Genomic DNA, 23,431 nt, shown 5'->3' on the forward strand with positions numbered 1-23,431 from the left:
AAAAGTGATTCATATAAGAAGCAGCCACTGTATTAAAAAGTAAAGTTGAATTTTAAACTTGATTTAGGTAAAATGTTGCAATTGAGACTTTATCTTCAACAAGACATAGCAATGGTTGTGTATCATGTTTGGACTTAAGCAGCATATTTTAGATACAAATTTTACTATATTTTTCGTGCATAAATTTGACTCATTCAGGAGAAATTTTTACTCAAAAAACTTTGTGGATCAGAAATTTGAGTTAAAAACTTGACTTTTGCAGAAATTTATTAAAGTATTACTGGTCTTACCGAGACATTGAGAAGTTTTACATTTTTGATGATTAAATTTGTATGATTAATAGTTGATTATTTACTCATATATTAACATTTTTTGAATCAAACGAATTTAAAAAAAAATTAATTAATTTAAGTGATGCAAATCAACACTAATAAAAATGTTCATATAAACAGATAAGAAATGGACGCCTTTTAGTTCTTGCATTTTGTGTTGCATGTACTTATCATACTTGTTTCTTTTAAAGGTATCAAAGACATGACAGTTATCAATCCGGAAACATCTCTTGGTGAATTGGGTATGGATTCTCTGATGGGTGTGGAAGTGAAACAGTTCCTGGAACGTGATTATGAGCTTGTATATTCTATTCCTGAGCTTCGAGGACTCAAGATTAAAGATTTGAAGAAACTGGAAGGTGAAGGAGAAGACAATAAAACGAAAGAAGAATCTGCACCCAAGCAAGTGGAAAAAGTTGCTGGACATTTTAGCTCTCTTCTGAGTAAACAGCTTGTACCTGCTGAAACATTAGTTCATATGAATTCAGTGAAGACTGGTTCTCCATTATTTATAATTCATCCCATTGAAGGTACAGTTGTGATGCTGGAAAGTGTTGCTCAACTGCTACATTGTCCTGTGTATGGAATTCAATGTACTTGTGATGCACCAGCAGAGTCACTTGAAAAACTTGCTTCTTGGTACTGGCAGGTTAGTATTATTGTCGAAATTTATTATTATACATACTTCATTGTAGGCGCATTTGAAAATTATTTTATTGCATCATTTATGATGAAAACTGCAATCTAATTGTAGAGTCCACACAAAGTCTTGTCAGACCTGTATTTAACTCTGTTAAAGTGGCATATCCTAAAAGTTAGTTTTTGTTTTTGAGTACCTTACCAAATATTTGGTTTTTCCTCTTTAATAATTATGTGTTTTGTTCTTGATTGTTATTCCAAATATTTTTTTATTATTTAGCTTAGCTCTAATGTGTTGGTAATTACAGAATTAAGTAAATTTTTCTACTTAATTCTGTAATTGATTTTGCCTTTTTTTAGTAATTGATTTTTAAAGAAAAAATGTCTCTGTAGAAAATTGAAATCTGCCCTTCTTGCGTAGAAAAGCAGAACTGGGACTGAATGACAAAATATTTATTCACACTCATTAACAGGTTAACATTTTAAATGTTACGATTTAAATGTTATTCTATTTGTTAATCTGATCTTTGTAAAAAGTGTCTTCCAGAGTATTGAAACAACTGGTTCATTCAACATCTCAGAAAAATTGGATACTATTATTTTAACTGAATGAAATCTTTTGTTGTTATTAAATGTATTTTTTAAGTTCATTAAAAAAATAAAGAGTTAGAAATAGATACTTATCATAATAGCCCTAATTCAAAATTCAAAGAGTAAATGATTTCATCTTACTTGCAATATGAGCATAGTAATTAAATTGTTAGATTTTATATAAAAATCATTTTAAGCAGAATTACACCTCAATAATAACCAAAAAATTAATAGTTTGTGTATAGTTTATAGTATTGTTGTAAATATGAATTTTTTTATTTTAATAAGTCCTTTTTTTTATTTTGTAGAATATCAAATCTCTCAACATTAATGGTAATCCTATTTATCTGGCTGGATACTCATTTGGAGCTTCTGTGGCTTATGAAATGGCATTACAAGCCCAAAAAGAACCTACCAAATATCCTGTGATCAAATCTGTAATCATGTTGGATGGTGCTCCTGCATTAGTTACTGCCTATACAAGAGAGCATGAGTCCCACTTTTTACAAGACTCCCAAGTAGAAGGAGAAGCACAAGCATTATCATTCTTTACGTTACATTTCATGGAAGAAGATTTACGTGATGTAAGTTGATGTTATCTTTTTGGTAAAATTATCTATTGCCAAGTTGATGTTTGCCAAATCAATAAATTCAAGCCTGCTGTTATACATTATATTTCAACTGGGATTTTTAATTTAAGGAAAATATCAACTTTAGTTTGAAGTACATGTATTAAAATAAATTGGAATTATAATTTTATAATATAAGATAGAATTATAATTTAGATACAAATAAATAAAAGCAATCTCACATGGAAAAATATTAGCCATTCCAAATTGCAGCAATGTATTAAGTATAGTAAAATATAGTGCATGGTATGTAATTAGCTGTTTTTTAGTGTATCTAAGAGTTGAATAGCAGGGTCTTGAGTCTCAAAATGAATCTTTTGAATTAGTTGCAATTGCAAAGCATTTCACTACAATCTTAATTGCAAGAATCTATTCTTCACAAGATTATAAACATTCATTTGCATTCAAATAATATCTTTTAGTGTTTATGATGATTTGCTGTGCCATGTTTATATAGGTACTAATTTTCATTTTGGGATAATCTTTTTTTCTGTGATTTTGATTTTGTTAGTGCATCCATTAAATTTTTTAATACAAAAATAAATTGTGAAATTTGCAAAAGTTAGCTTTATCAAAAATAAATCATTTTTACAAAAGCAGATTAGCCTTAATTAAAACATATAAAAATGCTTATATTTTGTTTAATTTATGTATCAGTTCTTTTAAATATCTATCTTAAGTTTATTTTGTAAATTTTTTCAGCATATTTAAACATTCAAATATGCATTTTCTTAAGTTTTCCATTTTTTTTTTCTCTTCCAACAGCTCAAAAAAGAACTTCTCAACTTGCCCACTTTTGCTGATAGAGTCAAATATACAGCAGATAAAATTGTCAAAGCATGTCCTAGTTTGCTACTAGAAGATGTTGTTACTGCATTTGACTTGTACTATAAAAAACTTTTGATATCTTTGAAATACACACCTAAGTACAGACTACAAAAGGATGTCACACTTATCAAGGCCTCTGAGAGTGTTGATATCGCGAAAACATTTTCAGAACTGTACGATTTGGAAAAGGTAGGAAGAACTCTTTTTCCTTATAAAACATAAAATTTTCGTTTACCAATTTTCAAATTTTAACTAAAATGTTGACTTGATTATTCTTAGTTACTTTAAGGTGAACAGATCAAAATGTTTATAATTTTCTTGTAATTTAAACTTAAGGGGTTACGCTCATTTTGTAGAGAAATTTGCTGCACAGGGTCCAAGTGTCTCTCAAGTGACGTTTCAAAAAATGGATCTTTGAAAATAAATAAAAAAAGATGCGAATATATATGTTTAAGAAAAAATTAAAATATTCAAGCTACAACAAAAAGCAATATTTAAACTAGTAAGGCGGTGTAATAAGGCGGAATAAGCGGTGTATTTCATGTATTTCTACTTTAGCCCTGGCTATTGGGCAGTGATTTACTGAATATACCATGCCTTACCTGCAATCCTCCAGTGGAACCGAACCATTGCTTCGGTCACTCGTGTGGTCTGCGCTAATTCTATATTAGCTACCAGCTTGTTTGGCACTCTTGGTTTCCTTAAGAGGTTTTCCATCTCCAGCTCAGTCACTTTCCTATGCCGGGCTGATGACTGCTAATAAGCACGAAACTGCAGTCCTCGGCAGGAAATGACTGAGCTGGCTGTGTATTTCATGCATTTCTGCTTTAGCCCTGGCTATTGGGCGGTGATTTACTGAATATACCATACCATGCCTTGCCTGCAATCCTCGAGTTGAACCGAAACATTGCTTTGGTCACTCGTCTGGTCTGCGCTAATTCTATATTAGCTACCAGTTTGTTTGGAACTCTTGGTTTCCTTAAGAGTTTTTCCATCTCCAGCTCAGTCACTTTCCTATGTCGGGCTGATGAGTGCTAATAAGCACGAAACTTCAGTCCTTGGCTGGAAATGACTGAGCTGGCGGTGTATTTCATGTATTTCTGCTTTAGCCTTGGCTATTGGGCGGTGATTTACTGAATATATTTAAACTAGTAGTTAACAGGTGACGAAGATCAACACTTATTTGAAAGTATGTATGTAGTCTTACAGAACTCTTAAGTTAAACAAAAAGCCATTCACTAATAACACTAAATTCAATTTCAAAATTTTTATAAATAGCTGAAATTATTACTATGTGTACAAAATGGATATGATTCAACATTATGACACACAATCATCTATTATTTTAAGTCTTCATTTTTGTCAGCAGCTTTACAGAGCTCTTGAGTGAACTCGGTACATGTACAAGAGAGTAGATAGATTAATAAAGAATTGCATATCTGGTTTTTGGCAAACATTTCAAAATTAATGATTTTACAAATGGATTTTTGTAAATGGAGAAATTAAGATGTGTACATAATGATGAAATTATACTTAGATTCTAAATGATAAATCCATAAGCCCATTTTCCTTTGTTTGCTCATTCTCCCTTCTCCCTCTTTGACTTTTCAAGGACTTCATGAATTTGTTTTGTTTGTCTTGTAGTCAGTCTACTATTTGAAAATGATTACAGTCGGGGCAGTTTGATGAAAACGTTTTATAATTCCATGTAAAAGACTTTTCTTGGTATAAATAGGAAAAAATTATATTACATTACTAGTAGTCACTTACTCATATGACAATGAAACTTTAAAAAACATTATAAATTGACATCCTTTAACTAAATTATTAAATCATGAGTTTTCCAAAGGGAAAAAAGTTTTTTAAATTCTTTTTAATTGCTCTTTAAATTTAACAAATCAACTATCAAATTATTGATTGTTAAGATTTTCTACTTAAAACAATACATTGCAGAATATTCTCAGGGGCAGCAATTGCTCCTCAGTCACTCTTTTTTGTTGTTAATAGACTTATAGAACTTGAACATTTTACCTAAGTGTATTATACATAAAGTTTCAAATTAATTTTAAAAATACTATTTTCTCTACTTTTATAGGTCTGTGAAGGCAAAATCACTGCACACACTGTCAAAGGCACGCATAACTCTTTCATTCAAGATAAGGGAGCAAAAGAAGTCTCAAACTTAATCAGTGAAATTCTCAGTCACTGAGCAAAGGACTTGAAATGACATTTTGCAATTATCCTGTAATGTTCTAATGCATTTCAGTTGTTTTATGCATTTTTTTCTTGGTTTTTGTGATTAAAACTCAAGCTTTGTAATATAGTTCCAATTAAGGTTTTTTATTTTTAATTGGTTACAAGTTTGAAATTTGTATAATTTGTACAAAATTGTTGTATAAATGTTTAATTATATGAATATTAATAAATGTTATGTTTTGTTTTGATTTTTAAATGATTATTGGATTTTTATCATTTAAAAGTAAAATATTACTTATGTATGTATCAAATTACAGAATTTAATTATATTGAAGTTAGTCAATAATGCTGTTTATCAGAATTTTTCATCAATCATAAAACTGCATTCAGGAGTAAAAAAAATGCCTTGTAATCAGTTAAAAGTGATTAAATTTGAAAGCAAGCGGATGTGCAATATGAGACAGATTCTAAGAAGCTAAACTTTAAATATCTCATAATGTGATAATTTGAGAGAGAAGCAAAGGTTGTTCATTGTCATAAAGAAAGAACAAGATACAGTTCCAGAAATATTTAGTACATTCTTTTCATTTGTCTTTGGTTAGTGCCAGTTTTTACTGAATCAGGGAGTTTGAAATGGAATTCATTGGAGTTATTTTTATCATGAAAATTTCTTATTTGAGACTTACGTTTCCTTTGTTTATTAATTCGAATTATAGTATCCAGAATGATGTCATAACTGCCAAGTAGAGAAATTCCAAGCCACATTCCCATGTAGCCGCCAATAACACTAAAGAGTTCCAAGTTCTAAAAAATATAAAATCGAAATTAAAACCACGGGTTTCTAAATTATAATGTAATTCTATCAGAAAATCAGAGAATTGTAGAAAAATAAGTGGTAGGAAGACAAAGTAATGCACCATATAAACCCTGAATTAGTACCATATAAGGGAAGTTACAAGAAAAGGTCAACGGGGTAGGTTGGAAACAAAGCACTGATTGGAAGAATTAAAGGTAGAAAACATTTTATATCATCCTGTCAGACTTTTTCAGTTTTTTTTAAAAAATAATTTTAAGAAATTGAAATAGTAAATAGGAGAAAAAAAAGCATGCTCTTTCAAATATTTGATCTTTCACTTTTTGAGAATGAAAAACAATATTAGGCTAGAAATATTGTAACAAACCAACGCATCACGGTAAAAAATAGAAACAGGTAGAAAAACTATGGTGATAAAAATAACAAATGTATCTGTATCAAGTTGAAATATTTTATTGCTCATTACAATTACCCTAATTCCTGATCGTATATAAGAAATTTAACCATACTGAACTGAAACTACAAAACCCTGTTGCGTGTGACGTTTGTTAAAACCCTGTTGATGTTTGTTAAAACACATTTACCGTTTTTCAAATCAGAAAGAAATTTCATTTCCTATCTTTGATTTATTTATTAGTTTGACAATAATATTCAATGATTTATCTTCTAGTCTTCAAAATTGATTAATTTAAAACTGCTTAATATTTAAAACATAGATCAAAGCTCACTAAACGAGATGAATTTTTTTCATAATTAAAAAAAAATAAGTAATTAAATATGATGAAACAATGCAACTGAAGTTAAGATGTATTACCTCAAATTTCGGCTTATAAGTGTACTTGGTTACTTCGAATTTATCAAAGATGGCTTCAATATCGATCAAAAAACACCTAAAAATAATATTTTGCGATTATACATTAACAAATATCCTCGCCTCAGAGCAACAGTAAGTCATTGAAACCCCAAATAACCTTAAGATATTATACTGTTGCTCTGGAGCGGCAATATAACATTGTATAATGTATATACATATCTATATATACAGCATGCAATCGACAGATTCTTCGCCTGTAGGAAAATTGTATGTTCCAATAATAAAGAAATGAAGATCTTTTATATGAATAACTTTTCGGATAACCTTTTAGTTAAGTAATGCAAGATCTTTATAAAAAAAAATGTAATGACTCGCTTCAAAAGCTAATAGTTAAAATTGATTTATCCCCATTTTGATGTTTTCCTAGAAGTTTATAATTTCAAAATTTTTTGTAAATATATATATTTTACTCACTCTTGATCCCACATCCTCCTTCCAGAACAGTTACGCTGAGAAAGAAGAAAAAATATTTTTTTTAAAAACCAAATAAAGGTTTAAATAAAATGTTTTAACATTTAAAAATCAAATATTGTTATGTAAAAAGCATAGTACGATTAAATAAAAAAATATAGTAAGAGGCAATTTCAATAAGTTTTTTTTTTCTTTTTTTTTAAAAGATTGATATTTCCGGGATTTTGTGGAATTCTGCTTTTTTCTCCATACTGATGGCAGCGAGCAGGAGCAGTTCCCCCTTAGTATTTACATAAATGCATATAATAACTCCTGCTAGGATTTGTTTTACATTAATGCCATAATTTTATTGACTAGATAATATTTTGTTTTTGGACATTGAAGTGCTCACACATACGCTACTTTTTCCTTTTTTAAAAACTAGACTGTTTTATTATGTGATTCTTTTTTTCTAAGGCTTTTTTACTCATAGGTAATAAGAAAAATCTTTTATTGCCTTTCATTTACATAACGTTATAAATAAATGATAGGAAAATTGTACTAATATTTCTCAAAGAAGAAAAGTTAGTCAATTAAGTTGACTCTTGTGAGCGCAACAAAAAATGTTAGTCAACTTTTTCGGAAAGTTGATTTAACTAACCACCGTAATGAAACTGATATCGCCAAATGCGGTATGTGTTTCATTTCAGATTGACACAAATGTGAGTTACGATAACTCGATGAGTGATGAAACGCCATGCTACAAATAGACATTTAAACATGGTTACACAAAATATTTACAGCTAAATGACCAGAATACAATATGTGTACTAATATAATTTTAAATATACTACTTTATTTTAAAAAAAATGACTAAAAATAGGGGGCGGAAAAGCATTCATTTCATTAAAAATATCAACTCTTACCTCTAGCACTTTTTTCTCTATGCCCTAAAAAGGAGAAATAAAAATCATATTGACAATTATATTCTAACAGAGCAAAGTTATAGTGCTTATGAAATAAAATCAACTACAAAACTTGCTATTCATAATTTCAGTAACGAATTTAAACCAATTTTGACCATTCCGCATGAGGTTATATCCCATTCTCGCGTAACATCTATACCGGGTGATCCAAAAGTCACGACCAACTTAAAAAAAAAAAAAAAGCTCGAAAAACGAATGAGGATAAAAAGATGCGGTTTGCAGTAAATGGATGGAAAAGAAGTCAGATTCGGTATGGCAACAAAACAAAAATAGTTCTGTTGGCGACCAACAGATGGCGCAGTCTGATGTAGGTTCACGCAAAGCAACAAACGATATAAAAAGGAGGTACGGCCCAGGGTGAAGGAAAAGGAGGGTGGGACCGTGTCTTTGATCTTTCAGTTTCCCCGCTTCGTGGCTAAAGGAGGGGTGGAACGGCCGTCTCTGACGTCATCCTGGAAGCACTCTGACTTGGGTATTTCCATAGCTCAATACTGGTTTGCATCTTCAATTTTAATTTTTCTGCTCGCACTGTTTATCGCACGGGCTCCCTTTGCCCGTGCCCTGGGCATGACATTTCCAAGAAACAGGCCCCCTTTGTTTACTTCATCTGTCGGCTCTCGCTGATTGGGTTTAGCAACCTTTTCCTCAAGAATCCAACATTAGAAGGTGGGAGGGCAATTTTTCATACTTCATTTAAATTATTTTTCAAAAACTATCCCAGTGCTTTGAAATAAATTCTTTAATTCTTTGTATTCCTTCCTATATTGTTTTCCCTTTTTCGTTCGGTGAGGGGGGGGTGTAGTTTATAATGAATTTAAAACACAGAAGCAAAAATAAGATAACTAATGACTAAAATTAAGAGCAGCTGCAACATAGGTTTTGGTATAATTGGAAAAAAATGGGTCAGACAGTGATAGGGGTGGACGGGCCCGCCGGCCGATGCGCCCTCAATGCACCTTCGTTATTGTTATTTTCTTTTTTGCACCCTCAAATTTGTGTGTGACTTCGTTTTTTTTCATTCATTCATTCTTTTTTTTTTTCTTTTTTTTTCTTTTCTTTTTTTTTTTTTTTTTTGCACCCCTTCAATCCTGAGCCTCTTCTTTTTCTTTTTTTTTCTTGCTTCCTCAAACCTAATCTCAGTTTTTCTTTCATCCCTTGAACCTGTGTACCTTCGGTTTATTTATTTTATTTTACTTAATTTTTTACGGACTGAAACCTGTGCGCTTTAGGGGTGTCCCCCCCCCCCTTAAACCTGTGGGCTTTCGAGGGTTTTTTTTTTTTTTTTTTTAAACCTTTGGGAGTCAAGGTTGGTTCTATCTTGGGGAATCCTGTTTGCCCATGAATAGTTATGGATTTCAGAGTGGTTTTTTAAAAATTACCTATGAATTCAAAATGTTATGCATTTTTTTTGTTATTTCATAATTAGTGATGTTTATTGAATGAAATTATTTAAGAATGTAAATTAATTGGAGATTAATAAAAGATCTGCATATATTTGATGACTTGTGCATCTTTTAATTTCAATTCGTATTAATTCGTATCGCTTCATAATTATTTCCGTTTTATAGTTGCGTACCTGAGTGGTTATTCTTTATTTTTTTTTTTTTTTTTCGAGTTTAAAATCTTCTTATGAAACAAACTTACCTGTACACAAGAAGCAAAATATTTAACAAAAATTGCTTAACATAAGTTCGAAATTTCTTCAATTGAGCATCAAGTCGAAAACATGAAAGGGTTGGCGGTGCATATCTTTGATGTTCAGTTTCGTATAACGCATATTTTTCCATCTAGAGTTGCGCATATATTCTACAAATGCAATTATTTCAGTATATGTATTTATTGCAGCTTATTTCATTTATTTGAATCATAAACATCAGTAATTACATAGTTGATCATACTTTGAATGTTCATCAGTGGTATCCATTTGACAAGTCACAGCCAATAATTCTTGGAAATATCAGTTTAAAGTAAAGGTTTGGTCTTAAAAATATTTCATCGGATAATTTTTTTTTTTTTTTTTTTTTGGGGGGGGGGGGCTATTAAAGAAACGTTATGTATCAACCAGCTTCTGATATTCCGTACTTATTCCTCTATAATTATTTTAATATTCTGCAAAAATAATATTTTAATATATATATTTATTGTAGTCATTTATGTACACAGCTATTTGCATTTTGAATCAACATAGTTACAAAATCTTTCCATTATACACGAGTAACAGTACTTGGGAAATATCTGCTTGTAATAACAGTAATTGCTTTAAAAATGCTTCATGAGATATTTAATTTTTTTCATAAAAGACGTATAAATGAAGTATTACCATGTGGTAATCAGTTTCTGAGTATTTGTATTTTTCCCTCTATGTTGTTGTATATATTTTATAAATGTAAATATATAACTATTTTGAACTAATATAGTTGCTATATATTATTAAATTCAATCATTATTCATTGAAAAATTCGTTTTTTACTTCTTAGAATTAATATTAATTTATTATATTATTAATATTAATCATGATTCTTTCTCTCTTCTACTATTTTTTGAAGATAAACTTTAAAGTAAATGAATAACAGTAATTTCTCTTTCAAATCACGAAAAGATTTTTTGTAGTAGTTTACGAATTTAATGACTCAAATAGATTACCATTTTCTTCTAATAAAATTATTTTAAGTTGTAGTCAAACTTGGTTTAGTTTCATAATAATTATCGTTTGAAATCACTCATGATCAAGTTTTGTTTTTCCGTTTTATTCGAATTCAAAATAATTCTCGTAAAATATGGGTGAGACACTAGTATCAAAAAAGGTAAATTAAGACACGAAGACTTATTTTTTTTATTTTTTTTTCCAAATTATGCTTTTATGTCCAAAAATAGGAGCGAAGCAACCATTTCCTATTGAAATCGTCTTAAAGTGCTCCGCGAGTGCTTCCAGAGCTACGTCACCAATTTCATTTCCCCACAACCTGTTTCGGGAGATGGTCCAACCTAGAGTCCCTATATGAAAACGTAGTTTTCAGAGTTGCGACAACGCGGTATCATTTTCCTATTGGTCGAAGACCGCCTGAGGCGAGGTTTCTTCTTCTCCCGTAGGATTAACATGGAGCGTATGACAGTGCTGTAGAAAAACCCAGAATCTGAAAAATTAAAGGTGAGTCCAAGATTTTAATGCTCATATTACTGTTCTACAATGTTCAAATTATACGTGTGTAGCTTTACTTGAGTGAGTCCATTCCTATTTCTTTAACTATCGCGTAATTATATCAAGAACATGTGTTCCGGTGTGCTAAAATTCCATCCTGACACTTTTTTTGGGTCTTTTATAGTTATTTTTTCTGTTAAATCGATGATTCCAATCACAACGTTATTGAAAAACAACACTTTAAGACAAGGAAAATGTTTAAATTGTGTAAATTAAATTTTTTTAACGATAGTTCTCTGTATTCGGTTTGGCGCGATCAATTTCGTGCTTGGCGACGAGTGGAAGTAAACAAAACATACACTTGTGATGCGAAGAGATCTTAACTTGTGATTTGTATTATAAATGCTTATGCTGCGGAAATTTTTATTTTGAATGAATGTGACTTGATATTAAAACCCGTTTTAACTTATGTTTTAATGTTAAGGTTTTTATTTTTCCTGATCATTTCTTAGACAAAAATTGACTAATGTATCTTTTTTAATGTTCCTTCAAGCAATAAAACTCCAAGTTAAATCTTCTCATTATGCAACGTAAGTATTTACAGTGTCAAATTTTTGTTTTTTGAAAGGAGATGCAGAGGAAATAAAATGCTTATAAATTATAGGACTTTCAGTGCTTGCTGGCAGTATCTTTTAATAACATTTTGATTTATGGAAACGTTTTGTTATGATATTCTGCTAAATGTTTATTAGTTAAAATTTGTTTAAAAAAATGTCAGTTCGATTATGAAATTAATGTGTCCACATGAATTTGCCAAAGCGTTTGAGGTGGATATGAAGTGCAACACTTGCTTGACACACAGTACAGTTTTTATCTATTTTTTAGGTTGAGCGAGCCAATTTAAAATGTATTATTTTATTAAAAATTTAATGAATTGTAGGTAGTTTTGGTTATTTTGGTAATTTACTCTTTTTTATTCAACAAGCATGCCAGTCGCTGTGTGTTCCATCATAAACAGAAAACTGAGGTGTTCTAAGTTCGGTTCAAGTAGTGGGTTGGTACGTTTTATTATGCTCTAATTAGGGTTTACTAATTTTTAGGTTGCCTTGTTATTTCCTTTACCTGCTATTTCTTTATCACCTGAAGAATCAAGTGCATGCTATCAACCCACTTCAGGTTCGTAAAAATTTCTATTTTTATTGAGAAAATGATTTTTAAATAATTATGCCATGATTGATACATAGTTAAGTTTTAACAAGTTTTGAATAACCTTTGAGGTGAGAACTGTTATCATGGCTTTTTGAGATTGTAAAAGTCCTCCCAGCCACAAAGCTCTTGTTTGTCAGAAATTAGGTACATTTAAAGTTTTGCGAGTTGAAATATCAATACTTTTATAGTAAAATGCTGAATCAAAGATTTTTTAAGTGAAACTTTATATGCAAGGGCTTTGAAGTTATAGGGTCTGGTGGGGGAAAGTGGTCAATGGGGTAAAGTGGTCATAATTCAAATAAATGGCTATAGCTTGGAAATTAATGTTCGAATAAATGTGAAAATTTTATTTTAGGGTAGTGCATTTATAAACTATATTTTGAATACAAAATTTTACAACTGGCAAAATTTTATTTGGTAAAAAAAAAATATTTTGTGTAAATATGAAAATTCTTAAAATCTAAACACCTTTTTTAACTTTCTTGGGAAATTTTATTTGTTAGAATTATGAACAGTTTGACTGTACAGGAAGCTTCCTACATGTCTCAAGAACTCTTACTCATTAGCATTTAGCTGAATCTATTTTGAATAATTTGTTAGAACAATTTAAGTAAGATGGGGTAAAGTGGTCATAATATTAGGCTTAACGAATATTGTTCTTCTAAAGTCACTAAATCTTTAAGTATAAGGCAGATATAAATTAAATCTTAATTTCACTTAATATGTATTGTTTTTACAATAAACAGGGTTAAATATACGAGTATATGCGTATGTATACGCATATACTCGTGTAAGCACGTATATATATACGTATTCACATAAATGCACCAATAAACACGTATTTGGGTACCTGCAAGTATTTTTTATCTATACAGATATACATTCGACTATACACGTATATTCCCGCTTATATACTCGTATATATACGAACAATTATATACTTAGGGAGACACGTATATACGCATACGTACTCGAGTAGACACTTGCATACAAGCATATGATATACATGTATAGAGGGTGAGTCTGAACTCTTGGTCAAATTATTAAAAGGTGTTAGACGGGAGGATAAGAAGCAAGAATCATAAGAAACATCCAGAATCAAACTCAAGGCTGACGCGCTACATGCACGCAAAGCCAGAAACTGATGGATGCAAAACATGTCACAAATTTATTACACAAAGACAGTTTTACACAACATTTTAGGTTTTAATAAAATTTTAAAGTTATTGATGAAATGTGCGGCCGGCAGCTGTAATACATGCATCGCAATCACTCTGTTGCAATTACGAGACTTTTGAAAAACTTTCATCAGTCGCTGCACCTTCGTTGCGATGCGTGTATTAGAACTACTACAGGCCGTAACTTTTAACAACTGCTCTAAATATGTCTTAAAAACTAAAATGTCGAATAAAATCATCTTTGTGTAACAAATTTGTGACCTGTTTTGCTAACGTCAGTTTCTGACCTTTTGTGCATGTAGCGCGTCAGCGACCATAAGTTCCTTATGATTCTTTGCTTCTTATCCTCCCCTTTCACACCACTTAGATTTTGCAAAAAATCTTGGATTCATTCTGTAAGCATACATGTATATTAGCGGATATACTCGTGGATATACGTGGATACATGTACTGGTGTATACACGTAAATGCACGTATATACGTCTAACAGGTATATAATCGTGTTTACACGTAAACATACGAATATACTCGTGCTTTCATATATATTTACATGAGTAGACACGTACAAACACGCACTGGATATATCCACAAATCAACTCGTGTATACTCGTATAAGTATGTATGTACACTTATATATGCGTATATACGTCGACTGTACACGTATATACTCAGGTATGCACGCATATACTCGAGATACAACCGCAAAACACGCATATGATGTTCTTTTCTACGCTTTACTCGCATATACACGTGATACGTATATACTCGTGTAGACACGTATACACTCCTATAGGTAATCACGTATACATGCGTGAGTATACACGTATATACTTGAGTAGGCATGTGCATGCATCTGATGTATACATGTATCTATTCATATATGAACATGTTTACTCATGTCTACACGACACGTATAGTAGACTCGTGTATACCCGTATATACTCGTACATATACTTGTAACTATAAAAATAACCGAAATATACAAAAATTATTGTTATTTGTAACGGTTTTGCAGTTTTTTAAAACTATGACCACTTTCCCCCATGCTATGACCACTTTCCCCCATCCCATGGGGTAAAGTGGTCATAAATACAAAGGGAAATGAAAGTGTTATAAAACTAATTAAATTCAATATTTTTTTTCTGAAATGCAATGTACCGTGTTCTTTAATAATGTAATGTAAAATAACAACAAAAAAAGTTGAAGTGTTTGAAGAATTTATTATTTTTATTATCCACCTAAGTTGAAAACCTACGATTTTATGACCACTTTACCCCACCAGACCCTATCCAACATTTTTGTGTGATGAAAAGTGGTGGGGATAAGCAATGTCGGTTAGAAGGGAAATAGTGGCTTGCTTGCCTTCAGATATTGGAGGAAAGTGAGACCTTCCGCTCTTCTCGCTTTCTTTCTCATTTTGTATGGTTGCATGTACTACGTTTAGGCAGCGCGGAGATCAATATGTACATTTGTAATTACTTACTTTAGTTATCGTAAACAGATCATTTCTCTTCTTAAGAAGGAAGAAGATGATCATTATAAGTGAACACATGTATATAATTTTATGTAAGAAAATGAATAAGAAATACAATCTATTCAAAAGTGTTTGATGAACAATTAACATGTTTCGCATCTATCGTGTGTCATTATGACACAACCCGTTTCTTGGAATCAAACTTTAAAAGAATTCTACTCTTCTAGATCAGCAGAAAAATAAAGTACATGAAGTCTCACCCCACATCAATTTCGTAAAAATTTCGATATTTGGTGGAAAAATGATTTTTAAATAATCCTATCTCGATTAATGTGGAGTTAAATTTTAACTAGTGTGGCATTTTAAAATAAAGGCTGTCATAATGGGTTTTTGAGATTATCCGTAAAGATCAGGGTTCGAAAATATCCGATATTTTGATATATATTAGATATTTTTATATTTATCCGATGTTTTCAATCAATGCAAAATAAAGTGGAGTTAAATTTTAACTAGTGTGGCATTTTAAAATAAAGGCTGTCATAATGGGTTTTTGAGATTATCCGTAAAGATCAGGGTTCGAAAATATCCGATATTTTGATATATATTAGATATTTTTATATTTATCCGATGTTTTCAATCAATGCAAAATAAAGTCTTTAGTAACTGCTTCCTTAAATCAGAGTTGTTTATTTCTCTTATATTATTATTATTATAAATGCATCCACTTTAAAAGTAATGTTTCTTTCATTATTTATATTCATTTATTACATGTTCTTGATTTTGCCTCACCCACTCAAAAGGTAATTCAATTGCATCTGAGTTCATTTCAACCACTCATAAAAATAAATGTATAAATAAAAAATATTCAATTTATCAGAGATTATCTTAATTTGTTAAAGGCTTTAGAAAATCAATACTTTTGTCAGGAAATAGAACATTGAAATAAAGGGGAATTCAAATGCTCTAAGACGATGGTGAAAATGGACAATTTTGAAAACATATGGCTTTCAAAACTGATTCATGTGACCAGCTGAAATATCTGGTATAGATAAATGAATTTACTGAAAAATGTGGCTTTATTTTAAAGAATAAATTTAAGCATCAGTTATATTGCATTCTCTATATTTTTACTTCACTTAAATTTATATGTTAAAGCCAAACAAGAACAGTTTATAAATAGTTTCTACAGTATGCACACACATTTTTTCAATCACAAGCACAAGTAAGCTCTTTCATGAGGTAGTGACATTCACGTAAAAGTTTAAGACAGGAGTTTAATTTTTTTTCTCCTCAATCTTGACTAAAACCATTAAAAAAATTAATTTTTAGTTTTCTGAAAATTACTCAGGACTGCTGAAATAACACTTTCTGGAAAAGAATTTGTTCAATATAACTGTGCCATGTGATTTCGTGATAGGATTTGTAGGACCTTAGGAGCTATTTGTAGGTCAGAAAATAAAATAAAAAAGATTAATATTATTAAAATAATTGGGACTTGAACAATGTGCCCCACTGTCCAACATACCCCACCTACCCCTACAATTTTGCTGTGGATATTCCTAAGTGAAATGCAGAATAAACAAGCAAGTTTTCTCACGGTTCCTATAAAATTTGGAATCACGAACAATCATTACTTATTTTAGTCATCATAAACTGATGATTTCTCTTCTTAAGAGCAAAGATGATGCACACTAAAAAATATGTACATAATATTGTGTACATAAATGAATGAAAAACATAATCTATGCTAGTCAAAAGAGATTGATGAATTAAAATATTCCCTGTAATATGTGTTTTACTTTTTCATGTGTTTTTAGAACACCCTGTTATTTGAAATTAAACTTTACAACACACTTAATGCAAAGTAGTTGAAATACAGCTCTATTTCAATTAAAGTGTGTTTATTTATTTTCCATTTATAATTTTATGAACTACTTTAAAAAACATTCCTGCCAATTCAAAACATCAGCCGTACTGATGATTTAGCACATTTGAAGAGTTTTACTTCAGCTTTAAAATTTATTTGCCCTTAATGTTTTTTAAGTTTCTTCCAGATATTCTGCAAATTAAAGAAAGCTCAACTACTAATTGAATTGTAGCCCTGATGCAGATGTTCTAGAAAACTCATGGTAATATTGTACTGTTTGCTTAAAAAGTTGTATAATAGAATGATCTCCAGTATTAAGTTTACAAGGATGTCCAGAAATCATTTTCGAAGTTTTCTTAGCTTGACAGCTTTATCAAAACTAATTTTAATGAAGTTGTTTAAAAAAAAAATAATAAATTTCCATGTATAATATGCCATTCATGTTTGTTATGTTGTAAACTTCAGGAAATTTGTTGCCGAAATGGTCTTTGGATTTTCAACAACGACATACAAACCAACGAAAATTTTGTGTTTAAATGCTAAATAGTGTAATTAAATGAAATTTTGATCTTCTTCATACAGACAATGCTGTATTTCTGATTTGTTACACTTATTATCAAATTTATTATCAATCATTAGTATAATAATATTGAAATGTAAAGAGGTTAAACAAACAATACTTTTGCAACAGAAATTTTGAAATAGTAGCTGGTGTTCTGTTTTGATTCTCTAAATTTAGAGTTTTGAATTTGTTTTGTAAATCAAGTGCTTTCTTTAGGTTTATGCTTGTTTGTCATGTAAAAATATTGTTTTCAATTCAGATTTATAATAAATTTTTTGGTATTTAAAGCAAGGCTAAAAAATTTAGATATACATAAAATTATGAAAGATGTATTTAGGTTTGTTTATTGTTATACCTTATTTCAGCATTAAATAAACAGTTCATTTCTCCTTATTCTGTTCCTGTAATTATCCAGAACCTCCCCCCTCTCAAAAAGAGATTTTTCTCCCCACTTAAACTACAGGACAGAATTTGAATAACTGCAAATAGCTCCAATTTTGGAAGGGATTGGTAGCAACTGTTATCTTAGTCCACTTTTGACTGTCAGTGCACCTGTTCTGTTTCTGACTGAGTTCTGGGAGCATTTTTCAGGATATTAGAACATACGTCATGTTCATCCATCCATGATATGGGGTAATGAATGGAATAACAATCTATATGAAAAAATCTGAACAAAAAATTCAATTTATTTCAATCAAGGAAGTTTTTTTTTCATAAAAATTCACTTCACGAATAGTATAAGAGAAAATAAATTACAAGCATCAGTATATTTTGCCCTGTCTACTCGAAACTCCCTGATTGAGTAGATGGGAGTAAAGCCTATAACAAAATTTATTTTCTTTATTTTTCTATGCTTATAAATGACTGAAATTTTTGATTAAACTTGTGTTTTGTCCATAGTTGTTAGTTTTAGGAAATGATACTTTGGTGTAAAGAATTTTTAAAAATTTGATAATAATAACCACATTTTGAACATGTGAATATTTTAAAGTTACGTTGCATTTCAGAAAACACAAAGATTAATCTTTGCTTATTTTGTTACTTAAGCAGTTATTGACAATAATAGTTTGCCCCAAAATCTATAAAAACTACAAATTCTGTTTTGGTACCCCGAATTTGATTTTAATTGCCTCATTGAGAAAAATGTCTTTGTTTTCTCTCTTTTTTTTTTTTTTTTTTGTGTGTGTGTAAGAATGTTAGAAATTCTATATTTGTAATAAAGTTTACAGATGTAACAACATCAAAAAATAAATTGAACATTAGATACTTTGGTTGTAATTTTTATGTGGTAATGACCTGAAGACTTAGTATGGAATTAATGAGTTTTCTTCATGCTAAGTTGTATTTAAAATATCTGTCAAAATTAAATGTAAACATTGCTTTTCCACAAAAATTGAAAATAAGTACAAGTCCTCTACTGGTGCTGTGAATGATTTTTTCTTTGTAATATTGTTTTGATGTGAAAATATTGTTCAAAATTTAAGTAATAGATGTATGATGCAGAGAAATAAATAAATAACAATAGATACATTTGTTTCTTATTCATATGAGTTGAAAATAAGTAATGTTTAAAATTACACCCCCTCAACTCCTCATTTTATTTCTGAATATTTCTATCTACATCAAATTAAAGTAATAATTTTAAATTTTATTCAAATTAATATTTTAACCATGATTACCTACTGAACCACTAAAATATTTAGAGGTTCTTGGTATTTTTTCTTTCTTTTTTTTTTTTTTTGGGGGGGGGGGGTTACCTCGTTTTAACCATCTACCTATTTCTAGTATTAAGCTTTCAAATTTTCCTTTGCATATTTACCTTTCAGATTTTTAATTTAATGTTTAACTTAATCACATTTAAATCAAAAAATTGTACAGGGTAAACTTAAACATGCAATTTTTTTAATAGCAAACCATTTTTATTAGTAATATTGCTTTTTAGATGGTTACAGGAAATATTTTTAGATTTAAAACTCTTTATAACGCTTGCCTTTCCGAAACAAAAACAAGCAATTTCTAACGTGCATTATCTGTCATTCATTTATTTATTTTCATTTTCTTACCTTTTTTTATCACTTCATTTATTTTGAATTAATTAAATTCTAATACATGGAGGTAAGAATTCACATGCTGCAAACTCCCAAAAATAAATAAATAAAAATTATTACAAAAAAAAAAAAAAAAAAAAAAAAAACTGTCGGCAGATTTAAATGGATATATTTTTGCTGAAATTAAAAAACTAATAATCTATTCCTTAGTTTTAACTGTAAAAGGCATGTGACAGCAAAGTTGCACTTTTTGAAGATTAGCCCATTAGTGACTGAAGTTTTTAATTAAACTAATGTTTTCTTTTTCGGATGAAAATGCTGGAAATTTTGTGTTTTAAATAAAGTTTATAGATACAATAACACCAAAAAATAAATTGAACAACAGAGATCTATGTTGTTTACAACAACAACAAGATAACAACTATAAGATCATGCTATTGATCTGAAAACTTAGCATGAAATAAATGAGTTTGCCTCATGCTAAATTGTTTTTAATTTTTAGTTTTTGTTTCCTCATAAAAATTCAAAATAAGTACAAGTCCTTTTTTGGTGCTCTGAATTGTTTTAATTTTGTTTCATTAAAAAATTGTCTACTACCTAACTACCTTTCATTCTAGTATTGTTTTGGTATAAAAATGTTGTTGAAAATTTTAAATAATAGATAGTGTACTTTCAAGAAATAAATATAAAACAAAGGAGACATCTGTTTCTTATGCATATACGAATGTTAAAAAAATATATGTCAAAATACACGCCCCCTCCCTTAACTTCCCAATTCATTTCTGAATATTTCTATCTGCATCTAGTTTCAAATAAAAATGACCTCTGATTAATATAATTTCGTATTCAACTTTAATACAAATTAATCTATTAACTAGGTGTACCCACTAAACCATTGAAATATTCAGAGGTTCTTAATTTTTTTTTTGGAGTGGGGGGGGGGGAGCGAGATAGGATCCCCGCAGTGTGGGGTGTCCCAGGACTTAAGGGGTCCAACGGCCCATGAAATTGAAGAAAAAAAAATTGAAAAAAAACCTAGCACTAAGACTTATTTAATGTTACAAATGCACACTGATGGCCTCTGGGGAGGGGTTATAGAGATTTTGTTGCAGGGAGTCCCAAAATATATAGATCCGGGCCTGGATAGGATACCTTGTTTTAAGCTTCTGCATATTTCTAGTATTACTCTTTCAAACTTTCCTTTGCATATACATCGGTGCCCCCCCCCCCCCCCCCGTAGGTGGACATCCCAGGCATATATTTACTTTCGGAATTTTTAAGCTAATGCTAAACTTTTCCATTTAAATCAAAAAATTGTATTTTTTTTCCTTTTATAGAAAAAAAAAATAAATAAGCAATGCTTTTGATATCAATTCAAGAAATATTTCTATGTTCAAAAATCTTTATAAAACTTAATTAATGTAGCAAAAACAAGCAATTTTTTATGTTCGTTATTTGTTGCTTATTTATTTATTTTCATTTTCTTAATCAGTTTTTATTCCTTCATTCATTTTGAATCAATTCAAACTATAATATAATTTTCGTTGTCTCAGAATCTTTTGATTAATTTAAAATTAATCGTATTAAAGAGAATAAGGTTAAAGAAAAAATCTGCTTTTAATTCTGCTAACACAGGGCCATTTTGTCTTTTTCTAATGTTTGAATCAAAATCGAGCGTTTCATTTATTGACAGCATGCATTTTCGAATCCGCGTGCTTACATCCTTCAGAACCCGTTTCAGCCACTCTTCCCGCTCCCGCTTGTGACTATTTTTTTGTAATGAAACTCGAAGGCGAACAAGGAGCCAATCTTGCAGCTCGGCAGCAACCCTATCTTTCTCCTGTAACCGGTTGCGCTTTCCGAGCGTAGCTGTTGTCGCAACTCTGAAAACTACGTTTTCATATAGGGACTCTAGTCCAACCATAGTCTCCTCTTCTAAAGACCCTGGGTACGGCCGCAGGTCAAGCCCGTCGTCCTCCCTCACACCGCCCCTTCACGCCAGCTCGACTACTGTTTATTTCTCTCATTCAGACCGCGTAAAAGAACCTTGGTTCTGGCACAGTGAACTCTCCCGATCTGTATCTGTATCTGTCAAGCCCGTTTAATTAAGGTGTAATCATGGAGAAATAGAAAGATATAGCGCCATCTGTTAGTCAAAAACAGAACTATTTCTTTATTGTTGCCACACAAAACTCGTCTTCTTTTCGATTCGTTAAGTGCAAACCGTTGTATCTATTCGTTTTCAAATTATTATTATTCATTTTTAAAGTTGATCCTGACTTTTGGATCACCCTGTAGTATGTATTGCACATACATAAATACGTTCATACAATACGCAGGGCCGATCCTAAAGTGTCGGCCGCCCGTGTGCAAAGACCTAATGTGCCGGCCCTCTAGAGTAATTTGCATATTTTGACTAATCTTTGACGTCCATATAAATATTTCTTCAAATTTCTGTATGAAGTACTAATTTAAAAAAAAAAAAAAAAAACAAGAATGATGAACTTATAAAAAGGAAGAAAAGTTTCATAGTAAGAAACTTCTTAGGTACAATTTATATCGTTGAAGAAAGTAATAAATACCAAAATTTACTTGTCGTAAAAACGCATTTTATAGTCTGTCTTCGGTGACATCAGAGAAAGGACGGAGGAGGGGGAATCAGGAAGGGGGGATTGCTCCAAGAAAATTATCGAAATTGGCGTACGAAAAATAGTATTAGTAACCTTTGGTTATGTTTGGTTACAAGGAGAAAAGAGTCAAATACAAATACAAATATGACGACCAGCAACAGGCTCTGGGCCCAGGTAGGCTGATCCTAGTCAATTAATTAGTCCCCAATGAAGATCAATGGCCCTCTTAAAGCTATCTACTCACTTGCTCATTACCGCCTCTTCCGGTAAGCTATAGTTTTTCCTGATTTCCAAGTTAGCCTGAGACTTAAATAGCTTAAAACAATGACCCCTTATCCTGCTTTCCCCGCAAAAATTTAATAATTGTATATCGTGTATATTCAAGGTGCATGGAGAAATTTTCGAAATTGACGTCAAATATCGCTATTTTAGGAACTTATTCGAGACTTCAGGGGAAAAATAATGTTGGAGTTCTCCCCTAAAATTCTTTCAAAATTGAAATCAATTCGAAGCTATTTTTTGTGACCGCATCTTAGGAAAGATCGGCGCTCTTCCAGAAAATTTTCCGATACTGAAGTTTTAAACAAGCAGTTTTGGGTTATCTTTGTTGACATTGCTAGAGGGAGGGAGATTCAACATCTCCCATTGAAAGTTTTCGAAATTGAAGTTTAAAACGCAAATTTAGGCTGCCGTTGGTGACGGTAGGTGATCTGGCAGCTTTCCTCCGGTAATCTGTCGGCACTATTGTTTCAAAAACCCATTTTTGGCTATATTTGAAAACGATAGGGGAAACGTGAAAAAATTCCGAACCGAAATATTTTTCGGAACTAATTCATTTTAGGCTATTTTTGGGAAGGAAGGGTTTTGGGGTTCCCAGGCGGATATTTCGAAAAGCGCAATTTTATGCTATCTTTGGTGACGTTAATAAAACTGGGAAGCTTTCGGCGGATCTTTTTGGGATATTTTTCGATATTAATATCTGAAAAACACAACTATAGACTTTTGTCCACCTCACTTCGACGATTGATGAGTATATGCCCTAGCG

The 23,431-nt window shown here is 30.8% G+C and overlaps 2 protein-coding genes across 2 annotated transcripts in view; one reads left to right on the forward strand and one right to left on the reverse strand.

Annotated features, from left to right (window-relative positions):
* The window catches only part of LOC129223401 (fatty acid synthase-like), a 48,440-nt gene extending 42,977 nt beyond the window's left edge, over nucleotides 1-5,463 (forward strand). The window contains exons 26-29 of the mRNA XM_054857996.1: nucleotides 524-981; nucleotides 1,871-2,146; nucleotides 2,957-3,208; nucleotides 5,115-5,463. Coding sequence (XP_054713971.1) covers nucleotides 524-981; nucleotides 1,871-2,146; nucleotides 2,957-3,208; nucleotides 5,115-5,228 — 1,100 coding nt within the window. The 3' untranslated portion in view covers nucleotides 5,229-5,463. The remainder of the gene's footprint in view (nucleotides 1-523; nucleotides 982-1,870; nucleotides 2,147-2,956; nucleotides 3,209-5,114) is intronic.
* Nucleotides 5,464-5,785: 322 nt separating this feature from the next.
* The window catches only part of LOC129223181 (uncharacterized), a 50,250-nt gene continuing 32,604 nt past the window's right edge, over nucleotides 5,786-23,431 (reverse strand). Inside the window, exons 6-9 of the mRNA XM_054857747.1 lie at nucleotides 8,220-8,243; nucleotides 7,318-7,352; nucleotides 6,844-6,919; nucleotides 5,786-6,019 (exon numbers count right to left, since the gene is read on the reverse strand). Coding sequence (XP_054713722.1) covers nucleotides 5,786-6,019; nucleotides 6,844-6,919; nucleotides 7,318-7,352; nucleotides 8,220-8,243 — 369 coding nt within the window. The remainder of the gene's footprint in view (nucleotides 6,020-6,843; nucleotides 6,920-7,317; nucleotides 7,353-8,219; nucleotides 8,244-23,431) is intronic.

The sequence above is a fragment of the Uloborus diversus genome, chromosome 5 (genome assembly GCF_026930045.1).
Source record: "Uloborus diversus isolate 005 chromosome 5, Udiv.v.3.1, whole genome shotgun sequence".
Taxonomy (NCBI): Eukaryota; Metazoa; Arthropoda; class Arachnida; order Araneae; family Uloboridae; genus Uloborus; species Uloborus diversus.